General features: G+C 47.2%; 1 protein-coding gene across 4 annotated transcripts in view; it reads left to right on the top strand.

Annotated features, from left to right (window-relative positions):
- Nucleotides 1-23,094, top strand: part of ABL1 (ABL proto-oncogene 1, non-receptor tyrosine kinase) — a 72,823-nt gene extending 49,729 nt beyond the window's left edge. For all 4 annotated transcript variants that reach the window (XM_087879582.1, XM_034436079.3, XM_034436080.3 and 1 more), the window contains exons 4-11: nucleotides 3,869-4,141; nucleotides 11,293-11,377; nucleotides 11,713-11,890; nucleotides 14,118-14,302; nucleotides 16,888-17,040; nucleotides 17,392-17,481; nucleotides 18,039-18,200; nucleotides 19,573-23,094. In XM_087879582.1, the coding sequence (XP_087735708.1) occupies nucleotides 3,869-4,141; nucleotides 11,293-11,377; nucleotides 11,713-11,890; nucleotides 14,118-14,302; nucleotides 16,888-17,040; nucleotides 17,392-17,481; nucleotides 18,039-18,200; nucleotides 19,573-21,185 (2,739 nt within the window). In that variant the 3' untranslated portion in view covers nucleotides 21,186-23,094. The remainder of the gene's footprint in view (nucleotides 1-3,868; nucleotides 4,142-11,292; nucleotides 11,378-11,712; nucleotides 11,891-14,117; nucleotides 14,303-16,887; nucleotides 17,041-17,391; nucleotides 17,482-18,038; nucleotides 18,201-19,572) is intronic.
- Nucleotides 23,095-23,351: the final 257 nt, after the last annotated feature.

The following is a 23,351-nucleotide window of genomic DNA, read 5'->3' as shown; positions in this document are numbered from 1 at the left end:
TTTGGCTGCCGCTGCACTGCTGGCTCCTATTTAGCTGGTTGTCCACTAAGACTCCAAGATGCCTCTCACAGTCACTGCTATTAAGCCTGGTTTCACCCAGTCTATATATCTACTTTTTGTTTTTCTTGCCTTCTTGCCTTTACTTTTCTCTACATTGAATTTCATTTTGTTAGATAGACAACGGTTGAGTGAGTTTTGCCCCATTTTACGGCCTTCCTTGCCACGCTTGCTAAGTGAATCACCGCAGTTAAGTCGCACGGCGGTTAAGTGAAATCAGGCTTGATTTTGCTTGACAGAAGGTCGCAAAAAGGATCACGTTCATCTGGGGACATTGCGACCGTCGTAAATACGGGTCCGTTGCCGAGCGTCTTGAGTTTCGATCACGGGGATGCTGCAACGGTCATAAGTGTGAAAACTGGTCACAAATCACTTTTCAGTGCTGGCTGTCGTAACTTTGAATGGTCACTAAACGAACTGTCGTATGTCGAGGACTACCTCGGGTGGCTAGATGTCCCACCACCTGCGTAAAATTACTTGCCTAAAATTGCTAGAAGGAGCACCTGATGCTTCTTTCTGCGCTGTTTCCACTAGAGGCCAGTCCATCCTCACTCGGTGGAAATACCTGGAGAGGCTTTTGCTGAACAGATTAACGATTCTTTCCTTACCCCGGAGTTGTTTTAATCAGAATTTTTCAAGAAGAGATAACAGCCAGGGGATTTTCATTAGCACCGAACGTCCACCGGCTCCTTTGTCGGAATTCTTATCAGCCGGAGGTTTTCTAGTTTTAATAAAATAACATCCAGGAAACGGGGCGGAATTAGATTCTCGTTGGACCCATTATCCACGCCGCCGCCGTATGAAACAATATTAAGTTGTTTGATAAAATAGATACCGTATCTCGGGGGCCCGGCTGGGATTTGCCGGGAGAAAAAAATCAGGTAGAGCCAGACGGTGTAGCTCTTCGCTTCCGCAGAATCTCCCCCCCACCCTCCCGATCACGCCGTTATTAATTTAATCGGACAAGTTAATAACTGCAGGTGTTGAAAATACAGCAGTTTTAGGAGGCTGGGGAATCGGGGAGGGAGGGAGCCACCCATCGCAAAAGTGTCAGGAGGGCTCGGGAAAGAGAGGAGAAATTGCAAACGAGGTTAAATATGTCATTTTTTTTTTTTCAATTGCTCGTTTCAGAAAAGCTATCAAGGAAGAAGCCGTAGGTAGACGGTCCTTAACGACTGCAATTGGAATTGCTAAGGGATACGGTCGTTAAGCGACTCATTGTGTGACCATCTTTTACAATCTTTTTTTTTTTTTTGCTGTGGATGTTAAGCGGATCACATGGTCGTTAAGCGAGTCCGGCTTTGCCCATCAACTTTGCTTATCGGAAGGTCACAAACAGTGATCACATGACTCAGAGATTCGGCAACCTTCCTAATGACATGATTTTGATCGTGTGACGACAGGGGACGCTGCAACGGTCATAAGTGTGAGAACCGGTTACGGGTTCCCTTTTTTCAGTGGTGTTAACGGTCCCTAAACGAACAGTTGTAAGTCAAGGAGCACCAGTGGTTTCTCTAAGAGTTGTAACTGCAGGCCTTCTTTAAGGTGACTTTCAGGGAAGTGTGGCTGATGACGGCGGGATTTAAATTTCCTCTTTTTTCCCCCCTTTCCTTTCTTCGTTTCTGCTTTTTTTTTTTCCTTTTGGTGCCTTATCTCTCAGGGTGATTTTTGTCACGACAGGGTTCCTGCCGCTAGAAGCCTTACGGATGAATAATTTGTGTTTGGCCGGCTGCATTTTCTGGCGACTGATAATCGTTTAGACTACCTTGAATTAATCATATATAACGGAGCAGCGGTTCCCTCTGGTTGCTAAGTGGGCCCTGTATTTAGCTGCTGGAAGGAAGGAAGGGAGGGAAGGAGGGAGGAAAGAGGCAGAAAGAAGATGGGAGGGAAGGAGGAAGGAAGGAAGTGGAAGGGAGGGAGGGAGGAAAGAAAAGGAAAGAGGCAGAAAGAAGGTGGAAGGGAAGAGAGAGGGAGGGTGGAAAGAAAGAAGGAAGGAGGCAGAAAGGTGAAAGGGAAGGAGGGAGGAAGGGAGGGAGGGAGGAAGGAAAGAAGCAGAAAGAAGGAAGGAGGCAGAAAGGTGAAAGGGAAGGAGGAAGGAAGGAAGTGGAAGGAAGGAAAGGGGAAGGAAGGAGGGAGGAAGGAAAGAAAAGGAAAGAGGCAGAAAGAAGGTGGAAGGGAAGAGAGAGGGAGGGTGGAAAGAAAGAAGGAAGGAGGCAGAAAGGTGAAAGGGAAGGAGGGAGGAAGGGAGGGAGGGAGGAAGGAAAGAAGCAGAAAGAAGGAAGGAGGCAGAAAGGTGAAAGGGAAGGAGGAAGGAAGGAAGTGGAAGGAAGGAAAGGGGAAGGAAGGAGGGAGGAAGGAAAGAAAAGGAAAGAGGCAGAAAGAAGGTGGGAGGGAATGAGGAAGGAAGGAAGGAAGGAAGGAAGGAAGGAAGGAAGTCAAAAGTCAAGGACTACCTTGAACTATAAACTAGAGTCAGGCTGAAGATGATGGAAGAAGGGAAGAAGGGAGTTAACATTCAGCGTGTGTAGTATAATGTTGCTTTATCGGCATTTGAAAGAGCCTGCAGGATTTTTGGAAAAACCTATATCAAAAGCTGCCCATCCCGGATCTTGTTATCTTTTGTAAAAGTTGACATGAGCCACAGGGGAAAGAAGGCAGAATGTGGCTTTTTAAATCAAAGATAGGTACATCCTAAGAAGAATAAAAAAATATATATAATGTGTTTTGCAGGGAATAACATAGAACATAAAAGGGGAAGGGTACGAATGACAGTGATTCTAGCTGGCATTGTTAGATTAAAAATTTTTTTAGACTTTTTAATGCAGCTTTTATTATTTCTATGAGAGCGGTTAAGGCGTCAGACTAAAAAACTGGGAGGCTGTGAGTTCTAGTCCTGCATTGGGCACAAAACCAGCTCGGTGACCTTAGGCCAGCCACTTTCCCTCAGCCCTAGGAAGGAGACAATAGCGAACCTCTTCTGAAAAACTTTGCCAAGAAAGGGAATTGCCTAGGCTGAGAATTGGACGCGATTGAATGAAAAAATATATTTTTATGAATCACTCAAGGTGGTGAAACTTTCTTAACACTCTTGTCCTCCTCCTATTTTCCCCACAACCCTGTGAGATGGGTTAGGCTGAGAGAGAGAGAGAGAGAGAGAGGGATTGGAACAAGTCACCCTGCCAGCTTTCATGCCTAAAGTGGGACTAGAACACCGTTTCCTGGTGATTGGCCCAAAGTCACCCAGCTGGTTTCCGTGCCTTAAGGCGATACTAGAACTCAGCGTCTCCTGGTGATCGGCTAAAAGTCAGCTAGATGGCTTTCGTGCCTATGGTGATACTAGAACTCACCATCTTCTGGTCTCTAGGCTAGCATCTTAACCACTAGACCAAACTGACTCTCAGCTTTCCCAAATCCAGTTTAAATAACATTTAAAAGACATAGCAGGTTCCAAGAGTTGGGGGAAGGGCTGGGTGGGGCGCCCCTCAACGTGAGTGATGTCAAGTTGGCCACGCCCACCCAGTCACATGACCCCACCACCACCAAGCCACGCCCACAGAACCAGTAGAGAAAAATTTTGAATTTATTTATTTATTTATTTATTTATTTATTTATTTATTTATTTATTTTTTGAATTTCTATACTGCCCTTCTCCCTGGGGACTCAGGGCGGTGTACAGCCAGAATTAAAAAACATGTTCACCCATGTTGAGGACTACTTATAATCACCGACCAACGTCCCCACCATCATCATGTAGAAAAGGAACTTCCGAAGATGGCTGAGCTTACCTCTCTCTTTTGCTCCTCTCCAGCTTTACGTCTCCTCGGAAAGCCGCTTCAACACGTTGGCCGAGCTGGTCCACCATCACTCAACGGTGGCCGACGGGCTGATCATCACTCTCCATTACCCTGCCCCGAAGAGGAACAAGCCCACCATTTACGGGGTCTCTCCCAACTACGACAAGTGGGAGATCGAACGGACGGACATCACGATGAAGCACAAGCTGGGGGGCGGACAATACGGAGAGGTGTACGAAGGCGTCTGGAAGAAGTACAACCTCACCGTGGCGGTGAAGACCCTCAAGGTAAGCGTTGCGAATCTTCATTTTCGAATCTTCGATTGCATTCGGTTGCCTTAAAACCAGACTTAATCTAGGAGACTTAATTTTGAAAAGAGGGAAATCCTCCCAAGTTCCTTTTTGTGATGGTTTTTAAAAGATGGGGAAATACTGCCATCTAGTGTTAATAATCGGGAATGTCGGCTAATGCGAGAAAAAACGGCCAACTCAACTCTGGAGATTTTTGTTCCCCAAGGGACGCAAAAAACGGTCACACACGATCACTTTTTGCCACCTTCTGACAAGCCCAGTCACTGGGGAAGTCAGATTCACTTAACAACCGTGTGACTAACTTAACGACGACGGCGGTAAAATGGGGTAAAACTGAGTTAACAAGCAGCAGAAATGTCAGGCTCAATTGTGGTCGTAAATCAAGGACCGCCTGTATGATAGTTGGTTTTGTGGCATGAAACCCAACCAATCTCTTCATTACTCCAAACGGCCTCCAATTCTGACCCGATCAAGAAAGACAAACCTTGCATTCATCACAGCTTGTGATCTCTCTTCCCTGAAGCTGTGCCAGTTCTAGGAAACCATCGATTTCCCCCACGAAATGACTGGGGACAGAGCAGAAATGGCTTTTAAAAACCCCTTTATTTCAATAACTGTCTTTCCTGCGTCTTCCCGCACAAAATAACAAAAGACCCAAATGATTTTTCTGAAAGATGCCCGGTCGCAGGGATGTAACCAGGTTTCCCGCTGCTGACTTCCCAAGTTTGCCGAATTGTCACCCCAAGTCCTTGGAGGAAAAAAACAAACAAACCCAAAAACGAGGAGTAAAATAATGTTACACTAGTTTCTAATTTTTCAAGGGATTCAGGATGACAGTCCTGCTTTCCCTCCGGCTCCTGGTTATCTAACACTTAGATTACTCATCTTTTCACATTTTCCCCCTCGCTTGTCACTTTTGAATGACTGATGGATTATAATCAGGTCATTTTTGACTCCTAGAGAATTTCTCCTGGAGAATCTATTATCTCTATAGCTTATTCTTTCAAGTCTTTCAATTGTAGCCACATCACCCTTGTAACTGAGTCCTTCCACCTTCTTGCTGGTTCTCTTCTTTTCTTTCCTTCCATCTTTCCCAGCATCAGAACTTACCTGGGACCTAGAACATAGAATAAGGTCTTCTAGTCCAACCTCCTTGTCAAGCAGAAGATCCTATACTGGTTCGGATGGATGGATGGATGGATGGATGGATGGATGGAAGGAAGGAAGGAAGGAAGGAAGGAAGGAAGGAAGGAAGGAAGGAAGGAATCAATCAATCACAGAGTTGGAAGGGATCTTGGAGATCTTCTATTCCAACCTCCTTGTCAAGCAGAAAATCCTAGATGGATGGATGGATGGATGGATGGAAGGAAGGAAGGAAGGAAGGAAGGAAGGAAGGAAGGAAGGAAGGAATCAATCACAGAGTTGGAAGGGATCTTGGAGATCTTCTATTCCAACCCCCTTGTCAAGAAGAAGATCCTGGATGGATGGATGGATGGATGGATGGATGGATGGATGGAAGGAAGGAAGGAAGGAAGGAAGGAAGGAAGGAAGGAAGGAAGGAAGGAATCAATCATAGAGTTGCAAGGGATCTTGGAGATCTTCTATTCCAACCCCCTTGTCAAGCAGAAGATCCTGGATGGATGGATGGATGGAAGGAAGGAAGGAAGGAATCAATCATAGAGTTGCAAGGGATTTTGGAGATCTTCTATTCCAACCCCCTTGTCAAGCAGAAGATCCTGGATGGATGGATGGATGGATGGATGGATGGAAGGAAGGAAGGAAGGAAGGAAGGAAGGAAGGAAGGAAGGAAGGAAGGAATCAATCACAGAGTTGGAAGGGATCTTGGAGATCTTCTGTTCCAACCCCCTTGTCATGCAGAAGATCCTGGATGGATGGATGGATGGATGGATGGAAGGAAGGAATCACAGAGTTGGAAGGGACCTTGGAGGTCTTCTATTCCAACCCCCTTGTCAAGCAGGAGATCCTATACTCTTTCAGTTGGATGGATGGATGGATACGTCCAGGCGGGTGGGCGGGCCACTCACAGTCGCCGCTACCAGTTCGCTGGACAGTCTCTTTTTGCCCTGCCTCCCCCAGCAAGGGTCGGCTCTCTGAGCTGAACTAATAACGGGAAGGAAGCCGCCTCCGCAGTTCCGACTGGACTTCGGGGTGGTGATTAATTATTTTTCTGCCGCAGACTATTTATTATCCTGTTTTCGGAGTGGCTGGGAGCCACTGAGAAGCTCGTTTGACAAAGTAGTTTGCGCAGAGAGATAAATGAAGGCCAGCGCTGCCCCCATTCAATACTCCTCGCAACGTTTAGCTCGGGCGATGCCCTTAAATAAGACTTCAATTAGCGTGGGATGTTTGCCCAAACACACACACACACAAGCACACACACACACACAATCACACACACACACACACACACAAGCACAGAAGGGGGAGGGATATGGTGGAAGAGCCATTCTAAAGCTCTCTCAGTTTTCTGCACAGGGCTTTTTGCTTTAGATCTTGTACGGTGGTTTTCCTAAACTGGATTACAGGCAGTCCTCGATTTACGACCATAATGGAGCCTCAAACGTCCATCGCTAAGCAAGGCGGTTGTTAAAGGGAGTTGTGCCTCATTTTAACAACCTTTTGGGGGGGGGTCATACGTGTGAAAAACCGGCCATAAGTCACTATTTTTCCCAGTGCTTCGAATGGTCATTGAACAAATGGTCGTAAGTGGAGGACGGTCGGTAACAGCTGCAGTCTGGATCTTGAGATGTAGCGGTATCTCGCAATTTTTTTTGATCGAGATGGCGACTTTCCTTCTTCCTTGCATTTGGGAGCGATGCTGATTTGATTGGATGCCTCAGTTTCGCCTCAGTTGGAGATCTGTCCCATATTTTGATTTTTCCGCATACATTTTTTTCCTCCTTTCTCCATTCTCCTTCCGGTCTCTGTATTTATTTATTTATTTTTGGTTAGCCGAGCTCTGCCTCATTGTGGCTTGGTTCCCCCACTGAGTAGAGCCGAAAGGTGGTTGGGTTGGGTTTAGCTCGGCGTGCTTTGATAAACCATAATTGATGGCTTAGCCTCATGTAGGGAGCCAAACCACTCTAGGTTTTCAGCAAGCCTTTTTCCTTTTGTCATGTCTCCTCCTCCTCCCCTCCCTCCCTCCCTCCCTCCCTTTCTTTCCCATTTTCCTTCCTTCCTTCCTTCTTCCCTCTCTCCCTCCCTTCCTCCAAAGCAAATTCTGAGTCCCATTTCATTGCGGAATCTGTTAACCAGGCTCTGGAGTGGTGGCCATCACCAGGAATGGCCCTCATGGAGAACTCTCCATTGGTTCACTGCAGGAGGAGAAAAAAAGTATTAACAAAGATTCTACAGTCCTTCCAGGATCAAATTATGAATTGCTGGGTCACCTGACCCAAAGTGCGATACGGCAGTTAAATTTTTGCATGCAACGTTCTCAAACTCATTGGTGAACTAATAAGGGTGCTATTCAGCCTGGAATCAATAGCCTATGGGTTTGATTGTCTTATATTTTTTGAATCAATAGTCATTTTAAGACTCTGTGAGCTGCCTTCCTTCAATATTCCTCTTTTCCAATTGTACGATACATCAATGCAGTTTCTTGTCTGCTGGAGTAAATGGAAACGTGTAGAAAAACCCAAGATAGTATAAAAAAATGCTTGGGGGGGGGGGAAGGTTAGCGGTAATAGTGGATTTTATTTTCACAGATTACTTTTTATCCCTCCCCCCCAATTAATATTTAATTTCACAGATTTAATTTCACAGATCTGTGTTTTATTTTGTCAGGAAGTACCATTTTACTGGATCGTTTCGTATTTTAACTCTACTTCAGATTGCGGGGTGGTATATCGATCTCATCCAAATGAATTTCACGCCTCTCCCAAAAAATGTAATACTGCGTCCAGTTTTGGTCGTCGCCATGATATAAAAAAGATGTTGGGACTCTAGAAAGAGTGCAGAGAAGAGCAAAAAAGATGATTTAGGGGACTGGAAGGTCAAACGTACGAAGAACAATTGCAGGAACTGAACATGGATAGTTTAAGGAAAAGAAGGACTAGGAGTGACATGATGGCATTCTTCCAATATTTGAGGGGCTGCCACCAAGAAGAGGGGGTCGACCTATTCTCCAAAGCGCCTGAAGGCAGGAGAAGAAGCAATGGATGGAAATTAAGCAAGGAGAGAAGCAACCTAGAATTAAGGAGAAAATTTCCTGACAGTGAGAACCAATTAACCAGTGAAACGGAAGTTGCCTTCAGAAGTTGTGGGTGCTCCTTTCCTGGACGTTTTTAAGAAGAGACTGGAAAGCCATTTGTGAAAAAATGGAATACTCTCGCTTGAGCAGGGGGCTGGACTAGAAGGCCTCCAAAGTCCCTTCCAACTCTTGTCATCATTCTGTCTCTAACCTCCAGCCATGCTACCTGCTGAGCTGAGGTATGTTGGAGCTCAACCCGTCTTTGAGAGGACTACTATACATTCTGCTTCTCTTAGGAGTAAAGAAACAGGGGCATCTCTTGGATGGCCAGCAGGAAAGCATCCAGTTTCTCATACTGTTAGTTCCTACTCCTGCGATGCCAAGATAGAAGTGCTGTGGAAGTAGAAATGCCATTCTCAATTATCATACTCTCTGACTGTGAATTGAATCACTGTCATGGGGTTATCTACCCTTCCATGCATGCATAAAGACCCAGGACTGCGGTCTTGGTCTCCTTTTTCAGAAGCCGGGATGCTTCTAGCAGATTCACAAGCATCCATCTGTTATTCTTTGTACTGAACATCTGTCAAATATATATGGCTCGCTCAGAAACCAAGCCAAGCTGTCTAGTAGCGCAAATGATGTTACCTAGTTTGGTAATGAAAGGTTTGCAAGAAAACCACCAAGCTCAGAAAGCGCCACTCCTTCTCCTTCTCCTTCTCCTTCTCCTTCTCCTTCTCCTTCTCCTTCTCCTTCTCCTTCTCCTTCTTCTCCTTCTCCTTCTCCTCCTCCTTCCCCTTCCTCTTCTCCTTCTCCTTCTCTTTCTTCTTCTCCTTCTCCTTCTCCTCCTCTCCTTCCCTTTCTTCTCCTTTTCCTTCTCTTCCTCCTTCTCCTTCCCCTTCCCCTTCTTCTCCTTCTCCTTCTCTTCCTTCTTCCTCCTTCTCCTCCTCTTCCCCCTCCCTCTCCTCCTCTCTACAAACCCCACTCCCTGCTAGCACTGATGTTACCTAACTTGGTAATGAAAGATTTGCAAGAAAACCACCAATCTCACAGTGCATCGAGAATTGTAGTCATAAGTCAAGGACTACCTGCATACAACTATGATTGCTAAAAGTTCATGTAGAGAGTAGAGTAGAGTAGAGTAGAGTAGAGTAGAGTAGAGTAGAGTAGAGTAGAATAGAAAGGGACCTTGGAGGTCTTGTAGTCCAGCCCGCTGCTCAAGCAGGAGAACCTACACCATCTCACACAAGGGACTGTCCAGTCTCTTCTTAAAAACCTCCAGTGATGGAGCACCCACGATTTCTGGAGGCCAGCTGTTCCACTGGTTAATTCTCCTCACTATTAGGAAGTTTCTCCTTAATTCCAGGTTGCTTCTCTCCTTGGTGAGTTTCCACCCATTGCTCCTTGTCCTGCCTTCTGGTGCTTTGGAGAATAGCTTGACCCCCTCTTCTTTGGGGCAGCTCCTCAAATTCTGGAAGACTGCTCTCATGTCACCCCTAATTCTTCTTTTCTTTAGACTAGCCAAACCCAAATCCTGCAGCCATTCTTCAAATGGTTTTAGCCTCCAGGCCTTTGATCCTTTTAGTTGCTCTTCTCTGAACTTTTTTTCCAAAGCCTCAACATCTTTTTTTGTAGTACGGTGACCAAAATTGGTTGCAGTATTCCAGCAATACTGCAATGGCACCTTTAAAAAGAAGGGTAACAACCTTAAAATTAAATAGAAAATAAATTATGAGGAGGCCCACGTAGCATCTACACTCCAAGAAGGAAGGAAGTCTGCTGTTTCCAACAGAGTTCAGTTTTCAATCCTCTCCAAGTAAATACGCATAAAAGGAGGAGGGGGGGGGAAACAGAGCAGAGGGGAAATTGGGAGTATTTGTGGGTTTCTTTAGAAATTGCATTGATTTTACTGGGGTTTCTTGCTCGGTGGCGTCTCTGCATTTCCCGCGTGTGGCCTTCGGGCCAACACAAGAAAAAAGAATCTTGATAATGAAATTTCTGGAGAAAAAAGGAAAGAAGAAGAAGAAGAAGAAAATGGATTTCCACTGATGTGAATTGAGTGGGTATTGGGGAAGGGAGAGTTTTGTTTTGTTTTTAAATTCCACTCCAGCAATCCTTTTGCAAGTTCACCACATGTTCTTTCAAGTTTTCCATGGGAGGAAAAGAAAAAAAGAAAAATCAAAGGAAAAAGCTGCTGTGATGGGCAATGATTGCATCTTATGATCTGCCTTTTCTTTCTCCTCCTTGAGGGTCTCGGGGATCTCGCAAATCTCATTAGGATTGGAGACCAGCGAAGGGGAGAAGTGAACTGGCTCGTGTGATTTAAAAAAGGGGGAAAATTCAAGTTGGCTTGGGTTGTTGTAAAGAAGATCAGAACTCATTTCATTATTCCCTTCCCTCCTTCATCCCTTCCCCCTTTCCCTTCCCTTGGGAAGGGTGCTTTTTCAAGACTTTCTGGAAAAGAAAATCCAGTTGCCTCTTGAAAAAGCACCTTTGGGACAACTATGACCTGGATGGCTGAGAATCTCCATAGTCACTTCCCTTCCTTCCCCTTCTCCTTCTCCTTTTCCTTCCCCTTACCTTCCCCATCCATCCATCCATCCAAGGAAGGAAGGAAGGAAGGAAAAGAGGGAGGGAGAGAGGGGAGGAAGGAAAGAAGGAAGGAGAGAATGAAGGGAGGGAGAGAGGGAAGGAAAGGAGGGAGGGAAAGAGGGAAGGAAGGAATGAAGAGAGGGAGAGAGGGAAGGAAGGAAGGAAGGAATGAAGAGAGGGAGAGAGGGGAGGGAGGGAAAGAGGGAGGTAAGTAAGTAAGTAAATAAGTTCTAATGATTGTGCTGAAAATAGCTTTCTTCTGGCCCACAACCAACTTTTGGGTCTGATTCCTTCTTTTCTCCCCCCTCTGTTCTCCTCACAGGAAGATACCATGGAGGTAGAAGAATTCTTGAAAGAGGCAGCCGTCATGAAAGAAGTCAAGCATCCAAATTTGGTGCAATTACTGGGTAAGTGTCAGAAATGGCCCCGGACACGGAAGCCCCTCGCCTGGCGTTGGGGATGCGAAAGAGGCAAGAGGCAGCCTAGCTTCACCTCGAGATGTTTCAGTTCTTTGCCAGGGGGCTAGCAATTAATTCCTTAAAACGGGGAAGGGGAAAAAAAACCCAAAACCAGAACAGGGTCTTTCATTAATTCTTCCGAGGCGGCTTTCGTCTACGGAAGGCCCAAAGCTTCGGCGTCCACCTGGGAAGCCTTCCTTTAGGGGCCTCCTCGGCTTTTGAAGGCTGCCGAAGACGGGAGGTTGGCGGTTCCGCCTTGGCTTACTGTCGGCGTTGCTTGGCAGGGGTGTGCACGAGGGAGCCCCCGTTCTACATCATCACGGAGTTCATGACTTACGGGAACCTGCTGGATTTCTTGCGGGATTGCAACCGGCAAGAGGTGAACGCGGTGGTGCTCCTCTACATGGCCACCCAGATTTCCTCGGCCATGGAGTACCTGGAGAAGAAGAACTTCATCCACAGGTAGGTAGGATAGAGAATGCCAGCTCCGTTCCCTTCCTTCCTTCCTTCCTTCCTTCCTTCCTTCCTTCCTTCCTTCCTTCCTTCCTTCCTTCCTTCCTTTCTTTCCTGATTTCCTTCCTTCCTTCCTCCCTTGTTCAGCAGCATCTCAAAATTATAGAATTTGTTGGACTTTGTCCTTCCTTCCTTCCTTCCTTCCTTCCTTCCTTCCTTCCTTCCTTCCTTCCTTCCTTCCTTCCTTCCCTTCCCTTCCCTTCCCTTCCCTTCCCTTCCCTTCCTCCCCCCTCCCTTCTTTTTCCTCCCTCCCTCCCTCCCTGCCTGCCTTCCTTCCTTCCTTCCCTTCCTTCCTTTCCTCCCTCCCTTCTTTTTCCTTTATCTCAAAATTATGCATCTCAAAATTATAGAATTTCTTGGACTTTGTCTTTCCTTCCTTCCTTCCTTCTCTCCTGCTTTCCTTCCTTCCTTCCTCCCTTGTTCAGCAGCATCTCAAAACTATGGAATTTGTTGGACTTTGTCCTTCCTTCCTTCCTTCCTTCCTTCCTTCCTTCCTTCCTTCCTTCCTTCCTTCCTTCCTTCCTTCCTCCCTCCCTCCCTCCCTCCCTCCCTCCCTCCCTCCATCTTCCTCCACTCCTCTGCCTCTCCCTCTCCCTCTGAGAGTGGGAGCAGATCTCGCCTCCAACAGCAGGCTGTTCCAGGGGCCACAGCAGAAAAGGCCCTTCTACCTCAACCCTGCAGCCAAAATTCCTGAACGGCCAGGGGTCTACAGCAAACCCCTTCCTCTAAACCAAATGGGACCGGCTAAACCCATTGGGGGGTGGGGAGAGACATCAACTGAAATACCCTAATTGATGGACGCCCTCTCCTTTTTGACCCAAGACGAGCCCAATATTTGCATCTCCCCGTCCAACCTCTTTGCGTATCTCCACACACCCTCCTACGCCCTCCTTGCTCTCCTTCCAGAGAGACGGCAACCCGCTGAGCTGCTCTTCGGCAGAGTGGAATTGCGAAAGCCTGGGCTTGCGTCTTGTTAGGGGTCTGTCAAGCCCCCCCAAAACTCTCCCCTGACTCATTCGTTCACCCCTCTGGGCCTTGCGGGGCGGAGGTGAGCCGCTCGTTCCGGCTGCCTTTGTGCTTTTGTAATAAGGCTGGCGATGAAACCATCTTCCTCATTCTTCACGCCTCTTTGTGTGGCAAAGCGCGCAAGGGGCCTCCAGGAACGGCCCCAAAATTGCCCGTAATGGCCTTCCTTCTATTAGAACAGCTTCTCCTTATGAAGTTCTCCCTTTTCTTTCCATCTCTCTCTCTCTCTCTCATTCTTCCTTGGGTGCCTCTCTCCCTCTCTCTCTCTCCCAAAGCTCCTTTTGTGGCTGCCGACGTCCATCCTTCACTCACCTTGTCATCCGCTCGGCTTTCACAATTCTTTATTGTCCAGCATGCCTTATCTGTCTCTCCCGGCTCTCTATTAACCATCGTTGCAAGGAGGATTTTTTTTGACCTTTAAGCGAGCGGCAATTACAGCTAAGGCTTTGCATTCTTTGTCTGGGGAAATGGTCTCTGGTCGCCCTAATAGCAAAACCTAGCGGGAGATTTGATCCACTCTTTCCATCAGTGGAAAAGGGGGGAGGGGAAAAAAAACCAGGCTCCTTCATGTCCTTTTTTTCCAGCACCACCACCTCCCGAGATGAATTTGGGACTCCGTTCCACGGGAGGTAGGCGCTGCCAAGATGCTTCCCTGGGACTTTGAAAAATGACATTGGTGAGCCTGATGTTGTGGGGAGCATCCCCCCCATTGGAGAAACCCCACAGCTCTAGAGCATACGGAATACAGGGAGCTGAAAGGGACCCTAGAGAGCTTCTAGTCTGACCCCTTGCTCAGGCAGGAGATCTTACACCATTCTTCTTCTTCTTCTTCTTCTTCTTCTTCTTCTTCTTCTTCTTCTTCTTCTTCTTCTTCTTCTTCTTCTTCTTCTATTTATTCTATTTATTCTATTTCTCCTCTTCTTCCTCCTCCTCCCCCCCATATCTATTTGTGTCCCTGTTTAGCGCAGCACCTCTTTAAACTGCAAATCATACCTACCTGTGTTATCTTCCTCTCTATACCTTTCTACTCTTGAACCTGCCTTCTCTCAGCATGTTCTTTGCCTTACTCTTGCTTTTCCCTTGAAGCTTTTTTTAAAGCCGTTTTCTTCGGCGTCTCCTTAACAGCCATCTTCTCCTTCTCCCCCTGCAGGGACCTCGCTGCCCGAAACTGCCTGGTAGGAGAGAACCACCTGGTGAAGGTAGCCGATTTTGGCTTAAGCAGATTGATGACTGGTGATACGTACACTGCCCACGCTGGAGCCAAGTTCCCTATCAAATGGACCGCCCCGGAAAGCCTCGCTTATAACAAATTCTCCATCAAATCTGATGTCTGGGGTAAGAATACAGAACGAGAGAGAGTTGGAAGGGACCTTGGAGGTCTTCTAGACCATCCTCAAGCAGGAGATATCCTATATCATCCTGGTCAAATGGTTGTCTGATCTCATCTTGAAAACCTCTAGTAGATAGATAGATAGATAGATAGATAGATAGATAGATAGATAGATAGATAGATGAGATGGACTGGATGAATGGATGGATGGATAGATTATAGATAAGATAGAATGGATAGGATGGATGATAAATAGATAGGATAGATGATGGATGGATGGATAGATAAATAAGATAAGATAGACTGATGAATGAATGGATGGATAGATAGATGATAGATGAGATAGATAGAACGGGTAGCTCATTGCCTGCAATGGGAATTTAAAGATAGATAGATAGATAGATAGATAGATAGATAGATAGATAGATAGATAGATAGATAGATAATTTTATTATCTAAAAGTAATGGAGCACCCACAACTTCTGGAGCTCAAATCCATCCTAAAGTTGGCTGGATTAAGGATGTGCAGACATTTTTAGGCTGAAATTCTTCAGGGGTTTCCTAAACTTGTACAGTTAAGATTATTACTCCTGATGTATTTCAAGATTTCTTCCTTTTGACCCATTGAAAAGAATACAATCCCGAGACAAATTTGAGGAGGGGAAGGAGGGAAGTCATCCCAAAGGCGTTGAGGGTCGGAGTGGTTGAGATCGAAGGTAGGAAATCCAGTAAATGAACTGGATCAGCTATTAAACCAGCGAATGAGTGGATGGGTGGATGAATCTCTCTAATAAAAGAGAATATTTGTAGCTCAGGGTTGAGCTGTGGGGTCCTTGGTTGCTCTCTGAGCTTGTTGGTGGTTTTCTGGCAGACGTTTCGTGACCCAACTAGGTAGCATCATCAGTGCTTAGAAGGGAGTGGGGTTTGTGGGGAAGAGGAGGAGGTGGAGGGAGGAGGAGGAGGAAGAGAATTGTGGGGTCCTTGGAGCTCTCTGAGCTTGTTGGTGGTTTCCTTGCAGATGTTTCATGACCCAACTAAATAGCATCATCAGTTCTAGAAGGGAAGAAGGTATGTGGGAAGGAGGAGGAGGAAGAGGAGGAGGAAGAAAAGGGCTGTGGGGTCCTTGGTGCTCTCTGAACTTGCTTGTTTTCTTGCAGATGTTTCCTGACCCAACTAGGTAGCTTCATCAGTGCTTAGAAGGGAGTGGGGTTTGTGAGAAAGAGGAGGAGGAGGAGGAGGTGGAGGTAGGAGGAGGAGTGACCCTGGGGATGTTTTGACAGTCATAACTACAAAGACCAGTCCTAAGTAATGTCTGTGAAGATTCTCAGTCAGCCAGGTCATGGTTGTCCTAAAGGTTCAAAGGAAAACAAGAAAGTTGAGTTGCCTCCTGAAAAAGCACCTTTGGGTCCCAAGTAAGATTTTCCAGCACTGTTGCAACTTCAAACAGTCGGTTAAAACGGACGGTTATAAGTCGAGGACTAATATTCCCCACCCACCCCCGGTGTGCAAATGTGCACCCAGATCGAATTCAAATCAATCTTTCTTGTGTTCGTAGAGCAGTGCGCGTAAGCTTCCTTGACGCGGTTATTTTTCCAGCTGAGGCTTTATTTTTTATTAAAAATAATAATAATAATTTACGCCGATGGAGCAGACCTCGGCCTTTTTCATGCAGACATTTTTCTCAACTTTGACAAAGCCCTTCGCTCTATACCCATCTTGCCCCGAGAAAAGATGGGGTTGTATCAAATTGAACAACTGCGCACACCTTTCTCTAATCCCAGGTGGGGTAGGAAGAGAGCAACAGACTGAAAAGTTTCGACTTTGGTTTTTTTGGGGGGAGTTTTATAAAAAAGCCGCTTTCTTCTAGCAGGAAGAGGTGCTTTTTCATCTTAGGTTTCCTTCTCCTTTCTGACTTATGGCAACATATTTCTTCCCCTCTTTTGCTGCCTGAGGAGACGCCTAATAAAGAAAGATCTCAAAAATAGCCACCTTGAAACGACCGGTCGTTACTCATCTTGGAATGCAAGTTGAAGGCTTCTGTTTTTAAGCCCAGCAACTCCTTTCTCTTCTGTTATGTTGCTGGGCCAAAGCAAAGAGATACGTGGGAGGTTTTCGTATTTATTTATCAATATGAATAGAATAGAGTGGAGTGGAGTGGAGTGGAGTGGAGTGGAGTGGAGTGGAGTGGAGTAGAGTAGAGTAGAGTAGAGTAGAGTAGAGTAGAGTAGAGTAGAGTAGAGTAGAGTAGAGTAGAATAGAATAAGGAATAGAATAGAGTGGAGTGGAGTGGAGTGGAGTAGAGTAGAGTAGAGTAGAGTAGAATAAGGAATAGAATAGAATAGGGTAGGGTAGGGTAGAGTAGAGCAGAGCAGAGCAGAGCAGAGCAGAATAGAATAAGGAATAGAATAGAATAGTGTAGAGCAGAGTAGAGTAATTTAGAGTAGAGTAGAATAGAATAAGGAATAGAGTAGAGTGGAATGGAATAGAATAGAATAGAATAGAATAGAATAGAATAGAATAGAATAGAATAGAATAAGGAATAGAATAGAATTGCCGCCTCTGTTGATTTTTTCCCATCTTTCCTCTCCAGCTTTTGGCGTCTTGCTTTGGGAAATTGCCACCTACGGCATGTCCCCGTACCCTGGGATCGACCTGTCGCAGGTCTACGAACTGTTGGAGAAGGACTATCGCATGGAGCGTCCCGAGGGCTGTCCAGAAAAAGTCTACGAGCTCATGAGAGAGTGTGAGTTTGCGCTCCGCTGCCTGGGATTCATTTTCTTTTAAGGTTGGGGAAAACCACAAGGCAAACCTGGGCCTGGAGGGGACATTAAGATTTGTTTTCCTTTAACCTCCCACTTAAGGGAAGAGGCAGTCACTGTAAAATGGCATTTTAATTTTTTTGCACTGAGGTTATTATCCCTACAGCACAGGGAGGAATGGCATTCCTCTTAGCCGGCTGCCTTTTCGAAGCTCCGGAAGCTAACTAGACCAGGGAAACATCCAGGCGCCTTCTGATCCCGGGTTGAAAAGCTCACATTTCTGGAGTTTCCCTCGGCGTTTTTCACCACTTGTGCTCCCTCGATCTTCTCTTTAGGCTGGCAGTGGAGCCCTTCAGACAGACCCTCCTTTGCTGAAATCCATCAAGCGTTTGAGACGATGTTTCAAGAATCCAGCATTTCAGATGGTGGGTGCCTCCTGATAATTCATTCATTCATACTTTCTTTCTTTCTTTCTTTCTTTCTTTCTTTCTTTCTTTCTTTCTTTCTTTCTTTCTTTCTTTCTCTTCTTTCTTTCTTTCTTTCTCTTCTTTCTTTCTTTGTTTCTCTTTCTTTCTTTCTCTTTCTCTTTGTTTCTCTTTCCTTCCTTCCTTCCTTCCTTCCTTCCTTCCTTCCTTCCTTCCTTCCTTTTTTCTTTCTCTCCTTTCTTTTCTTTTCTTTCTTTCCTTTCTTTCTCTCTCTCCTTTCTTTCCTTCCTTCCTTCCTTCCTTTCTCTCCTTCCCTCCCTTATAGATTCTTTCCTTGTAGATTCCTTCCTTCCTCCCTCCTTCCTTCCTTGTAGATTCCTCCCTCCCTCCCTCCATAAGTAGATTCCTTCCTTCCTTCCTTCCTTCCTTCCTTCCTTCCTTCCTTCCTTCCTTCCTTCCGTGACCAAAACCGAGCTCACTTTTAAAGAGGGTTTGAATTTCAGATATGATTTCCTGGTCTTAAATCTGATTTTCCCTTTTGTCTCTTCCTTTTTCAGAAGTGGAAAAGGAGCTGGGGAAGAAAACGGTGAAAAGCACGGCCAGCCCATTTTTGCAAGCTCCAGAGCTGCCCACGAAAACCAGGTCATCTCGAAAAACGGCCGAATGGAAGGAGGCCGAGAGCTTAGAGGTGGCGCCTGCCAAAGTCCCGACAGAAACGGGTAAGTTGAATTCTTCTTTACCGTCACTGGGTGCTATTGTAAATGGTGGACAACCCATGGACTGCCATGACGGCTGGGGAATTCTGGGAGTTGAAGTCTACAAATCTTAAAGTAAGCCAACGTTGAGAAATATTGGTGTTAGGTGCAAGTGATCGGATCCACAGCTGTAGGGTTCAAGAAATGGTGTAAGGCCGTGATGGCACATGAGTGGTGGGCACAATTATTGGTGGGCACACGAGTTCAGCTCTGGAGCACATGTGTGCACCAGCCAACTGATTTTCAGGCCTATGGGCCCACCGGAAGTAGGGAAACAGGCTGGGAGGGGTGGGGAAGGCCCGCTTTTTGCTCTCCCCAGGTTCCAGAGCCTCTCTAGGAGGCTGTGGAGGGCGAAAATGGTGGGTGAAAGTGGAGGGCGAAAATGGCCTCCCACACACACACCCCAGAGGCCCTCTGGAGGCCCAACTTCTGGTGGGACCGGAAAGCCCGTTTATTGTTCTCCCCAGGCTCCTAGAGAGGCTCTGGAGCCTGGGGAGAGCAAAAAAGGGGCCTACTGGGCCTCCGTGCCATCGCGTGCCAAAAGCGGGGGGAATGCGGGGGGGAGGCACGCGCATATGCGCAGGGGGCGGGGCACATAGAATTATGGGTGTGGGCACACACACGCGCGACCCCTCTGCGCAACCTCCCTGTGTGACCTCTGCTTTTGGCACGCGATGGCAAAAAGGTTAGCCATCACTGGTGTAGGGTCTCCTGCTTGGACGGGAGGACTAGATGACCTATGAGGTCCCTTCCAACTCTGTTAATCTGAATAAAAGTTCACTATTTTAGTGTATTCTGCCTATAATACAAGGAGACCTCAACTTACAATCGTTCACTTAGTGACCAAAAGTTACGACGACACTGGGAAAAAAATGACATGACCATTTTCCACACTTAACAATCGTTGCAATCATAATCACATGATTAAAAATTCATATGTTGGGCAACCGACTCATATTTATGACGGTTGCAGTGTCCCGGGGTCATGTGATCATCTTCTGACCAGCAAAGTCAAGGGGGATGCCAGATTCACTTAACAACCGAGTCACTAACTTAGCAACTGCAGTGATTCACTATGGAGTGAAAGGTCGCCAAATGGAGCAATGGAAATTCTGAGCTCAATTGTGGTCGTAGGTTGAGGACTACCTGTGCAGGAATCTTCCCAAGCTGATTGTAATTCCTCCTGGGAATAGATAGATAAGTTTCCATGGAACTTAGAGGGGGTCAGTTCTGGATCTTTTATGACTATGCCATGATTCAAGGCTAACGCCCCACTTGATGTCTCCTCCCGGTGTGTTTCGCACCTTGTGTCAAAAATCTGTTTTTATTTTTGCAGAATCTACAGAGCACGAACCGGCTGTATCCCCTGTACTGCCACGGAAGGAAAGGACTGCAGCCGATGGGAGTTTAAACGAAGACGACCGGTTGCTCCCCAAAGACAAAAAGACCAACCTTTTTAGTGCTCTGATCAAGAAGAAAAAGAAAACGGCGCCCACCCCTCCAAAGCGGAGTAGTTCCTTCCGGGAAGTGGAGGGACACCTGGAGCATAAAGGAGGAGGGGAGGATGAGACCAAAGATGGCAACAATGGGGGTTTGCTCGCACATCCTACTGATTTAGAGGAACGTTCCAGGTTCCCCAACCCCAGCAATGAGGCAGCTGGCGTCACCAATGGGACTGGGAGCTCCAGTTTGTTGACGCCAAACGTTTGGAAAAAATCGGGGTCCTCAGCCAATAATCGCCCGGGTCCCAACGAAGAGGACGGCGGCTCGATCTCCGGCAAGCGTTTCTTGCGGTCCTGCTCTGCCTCTTGCGTTCCCCATGGGGGCAGAGACACTGAGTGGAAATCGGTCACCCTCCCTCGGAACCCGCAATCCATGGGGCACCAGTTTGACTCGTCCACCTTTGGGGGCCACAAGAGTGAAAAGCCCGCCCTGCCTCGAAAGCGAGCCAGTGAGGTGAAGGCTGACCTGGTCAGCAGGGGAATGATCACTGCAGGGCCTCGGCTGCTGAAAAAGAATGAGGAGACACTGGAAGAGACTTCCAAAGAAACTGAGTGTATCACAGGCTCCAGCCAGCCCACCCTCACCCCTAAACTCAGTCGGAGGCAGCCTTTGCTTCCTTCTGCTCCTGGGGGTCCATCGGTTGAGCAAACCACAGTGGCCAAAGCCACCCTGGGCATCTTTTCTGGCAAAATCCTGGGCGAGGAGTCCCGTCTACGAAAGATGAAGCCGGCTCCAGAGAAGGAAAAAGGGAAGCTGTCGAAGCTCAAACCTGCCCCGCCTCCTCCGGTCTTGAACTTGGGTAAAAATAGCAAGGGGGGTCTTGGGCCCAGCCACGAAGGACCAGAAGGGTCCCTGGCCAAGAGCAAGCAGACAGTAGTGGCCGTGGAGCCCGTCAATGCTGAGACTCCCAAGTCCACCGAGGGAAGCAAAAAGCTGCTGATGTCCACCGTACCGAAGTCTCCCTCATCCGCCAAACTGCTCTTTGGTTCCCCTTCTCCGTCGCCCCCCACCGTCTCGTCAGCTCTGGCTGCTGCAGACCAACCGGTCTCCACAGCCTTCATCCCCCTTATTTCCACCCGGGTGTCCCTGAGGAAGACCCGCCAACCACCCGAGAAGATAGCGAGCGGCACCGTCACGAAGGGAACAGTCCTGGAGAGCTCCGACGCCCTGCGGACCGCTATCAACAAGAACTCAGAGCAGATGGTCAGCCATAGTGCTGTCCTGGAAGCGGGCAAGAACCTGTACACCTTCTGCGTCAGCTACGTGGACTCGATCCAGCAGATGCGGAATAAGTTTGCTTTCCGAGAGGCCATCAACAAACTGGAGAACAGCCTCCGGGAGCTTCAGATCTGCCCTGCCACAGTTGGTGGAGGTCCGGCCACTACCCCAGATTTTAGCAAGTTGCTCGGCTCGGTCAAAGAAATCAGCGACATTGTCCAAAGGTAGCAGAAGTGGAGAGATCATCGGTGGCCCACGTTAGATGGAGCCGACCCAAGACATTTTGGTTTCCGGGACAAAACAATGGACCTCACATTTCAGAGAGACAACGCACAGACTTAGCCATGTGGATTGTATCTTAGTTGTCCTCTGGAGGTATCCAAAACTGTCAACTTCGAGCCTTCCAGGTGTTGTGTTGCTTGGATTGCTCTCACCCTCAGGATATGCTCATCCATTGCTCCTCACAACCACCCCTCCCCATACACCTGCCCACCCCCCAATCCATCTTTCTCATCTGGAATTTCCCTCAGTTTGCTTCTTAACTTGGGGGTGTCCAAAAATCTTGTGAAGCTTAACTGGCCTGAACATCGCATCTTTTGGGACGTTCCGACTAACGCTTTGCTTGCTTTCAGTGTGAGCTTTGCGTTGAAAGTGAGGCCTCTGGGGGCACCGCTTGTCTAGACCCAATTGATTGCTGGGATCTCTCTGGGTTGCTTCCCTTCGCCCTCGTTGCACATTTTGTCAGGTGCGGACGATCAGGTTCGCACGTGAAGGTTCAGTTAAGCTACTCTGTTGCTAAAAGCCCACGCGCAGGAATCTTCTCGGCATCTGCTAGGAGTTCAGTTAGAGTCAACGGAATTCAAGGCAGGTTGGCCTTCGTGCATAGGGATTCTAGGCTGATGTCTCTTTTCACTCCACCCCCCTTGGTTCTGCCACTCCTTCTAAACACACCCGGGTGCGTTCTCACAACCCCATTTTCTCTCTTAACCTTTCTGTCTCCCTCCTGTCCACTGCAGACTTCGGTCTGAAATTAAGCAGGGCTCTTACGAGGACCAACCAAAGCAACTGCCCTCTCCGTCTGACAAACCCCACCCCACCCCCCACCCTCGGATAAAGGAATGACTACATAAACAATTTCAATCCCGTCCCTCACTCCCCTTTTTTTTCCAAGAGGTAGCCTCAGTTGCTTTGGGAGACAGGAGAGGCGATTAAAGCTTCCACCCAAAGCCAAGCTTGTACCAATTTGGGTCATCGGGGAATTTGCACATCTCTTTCCTTTCTTTTCTTTTTTCATTTTGGAAGGGAGGTTGCCCTGTGTCACTCTGCTTGAGTCCACGCACAAACCAAGAGGTCACCCGTTGCTTCTCTGCATGATTCACTCCGTTGGCCCGACAGGAAATCCTTCTGCACTCCTGGGATGTGGTCAGCCTCCTGTAGCGAAACCATAAAAATGTGGGAGCAGGGAAACCTTGGAGGGGTGAGATCGGAGGGGGAGCTTTGTCATTCGAAACAAATTTGGGACGTTCGATTCACTGCCTCCCTTGCGCCAAGCATCTCCACCCGAAAAACCTTTTTAATTATTATTTTTTTTCCCCCGCAAGCGGTGGCGACAAATACTCAGTTTACCAGGCTGCCCTTGTGTGTCGTGGCCAGACCAACGGGGAGGTGGGGCGGGGAGGAACGAAACTGTGATTTTAATCTTTGAAAGAATGGAGGTGAAGGGGGAGCTGCCCCCCAAATTCAGCGAAGGTTGGATATTTCCAGAGGGTAGAAAGACTTCTTGTGAATAATCTCTCGCTGTAATATACACTCTCTGCATATCTCAGTATTAACGCCTTTTGTAAGCCCTGCCTTCCGGTGTGTAAAATAGCTGCCGCTTTTTAATTCTTGATTTCTATAATACTCAGCAGAGGAGGGGGTTTATTTCCTTGCCCCCTCCCCTCTTCTTCGTCTTCTAGCTTATGTTTGTCCAATCCAGGACCTTTTTAAGAGATCATTTCACCCATTTTCCTCCTCTTCCTCCACTACGACCACTTTACGTGCGTTCTTTCGAAAGATCCCAGATGGTTTATTTCTTAGTCTTTGTGTTTTTTTTTTTTTTTTTAAATAAATTGACGTTCAAGAAAAGGAGAGAAAAGGCCTCCGTAACAAGCTGCCTTTCTTGCATTCAGACTGAGCCACGTCGGGGCCACGGATTGGTAACCTGGCGTTTGTCAAGGGTGAAGTGAATTGATGACAATTTTAAAAACTTTGCTGAAGCCTAGAGTTGGCAGAGGCGTGGGAGCCATCTACAAACGCTGTTTAGAGAAAAACTAAACCCCAGATTAACAAGGGCATAGTTAATCCTAGGTCTGCAGACTGTGATACGGTTGGGAAGTTGTACGTGAGCGTAAC

This window comes from Pantherophis guttatus, chromosome 16 (assembly GCF_059756535.1).
Source record: "Pantherophis guttatus breed Tessera chromosome 16, ASM5975653v1, whole genome shotgun sequence".
Taxonomy (NCBI): Eukaryota; Metazoa; Chordata; class Lepidosauria; order Squamata; family Colubridae; genus Pantherophis; species Pantherophis guttatus.
The sequence above is the reverse complement of the archived record's forward strand: the minus strand, read 5'-3'. Positions and strand labels throughout refer to the sequence as shown.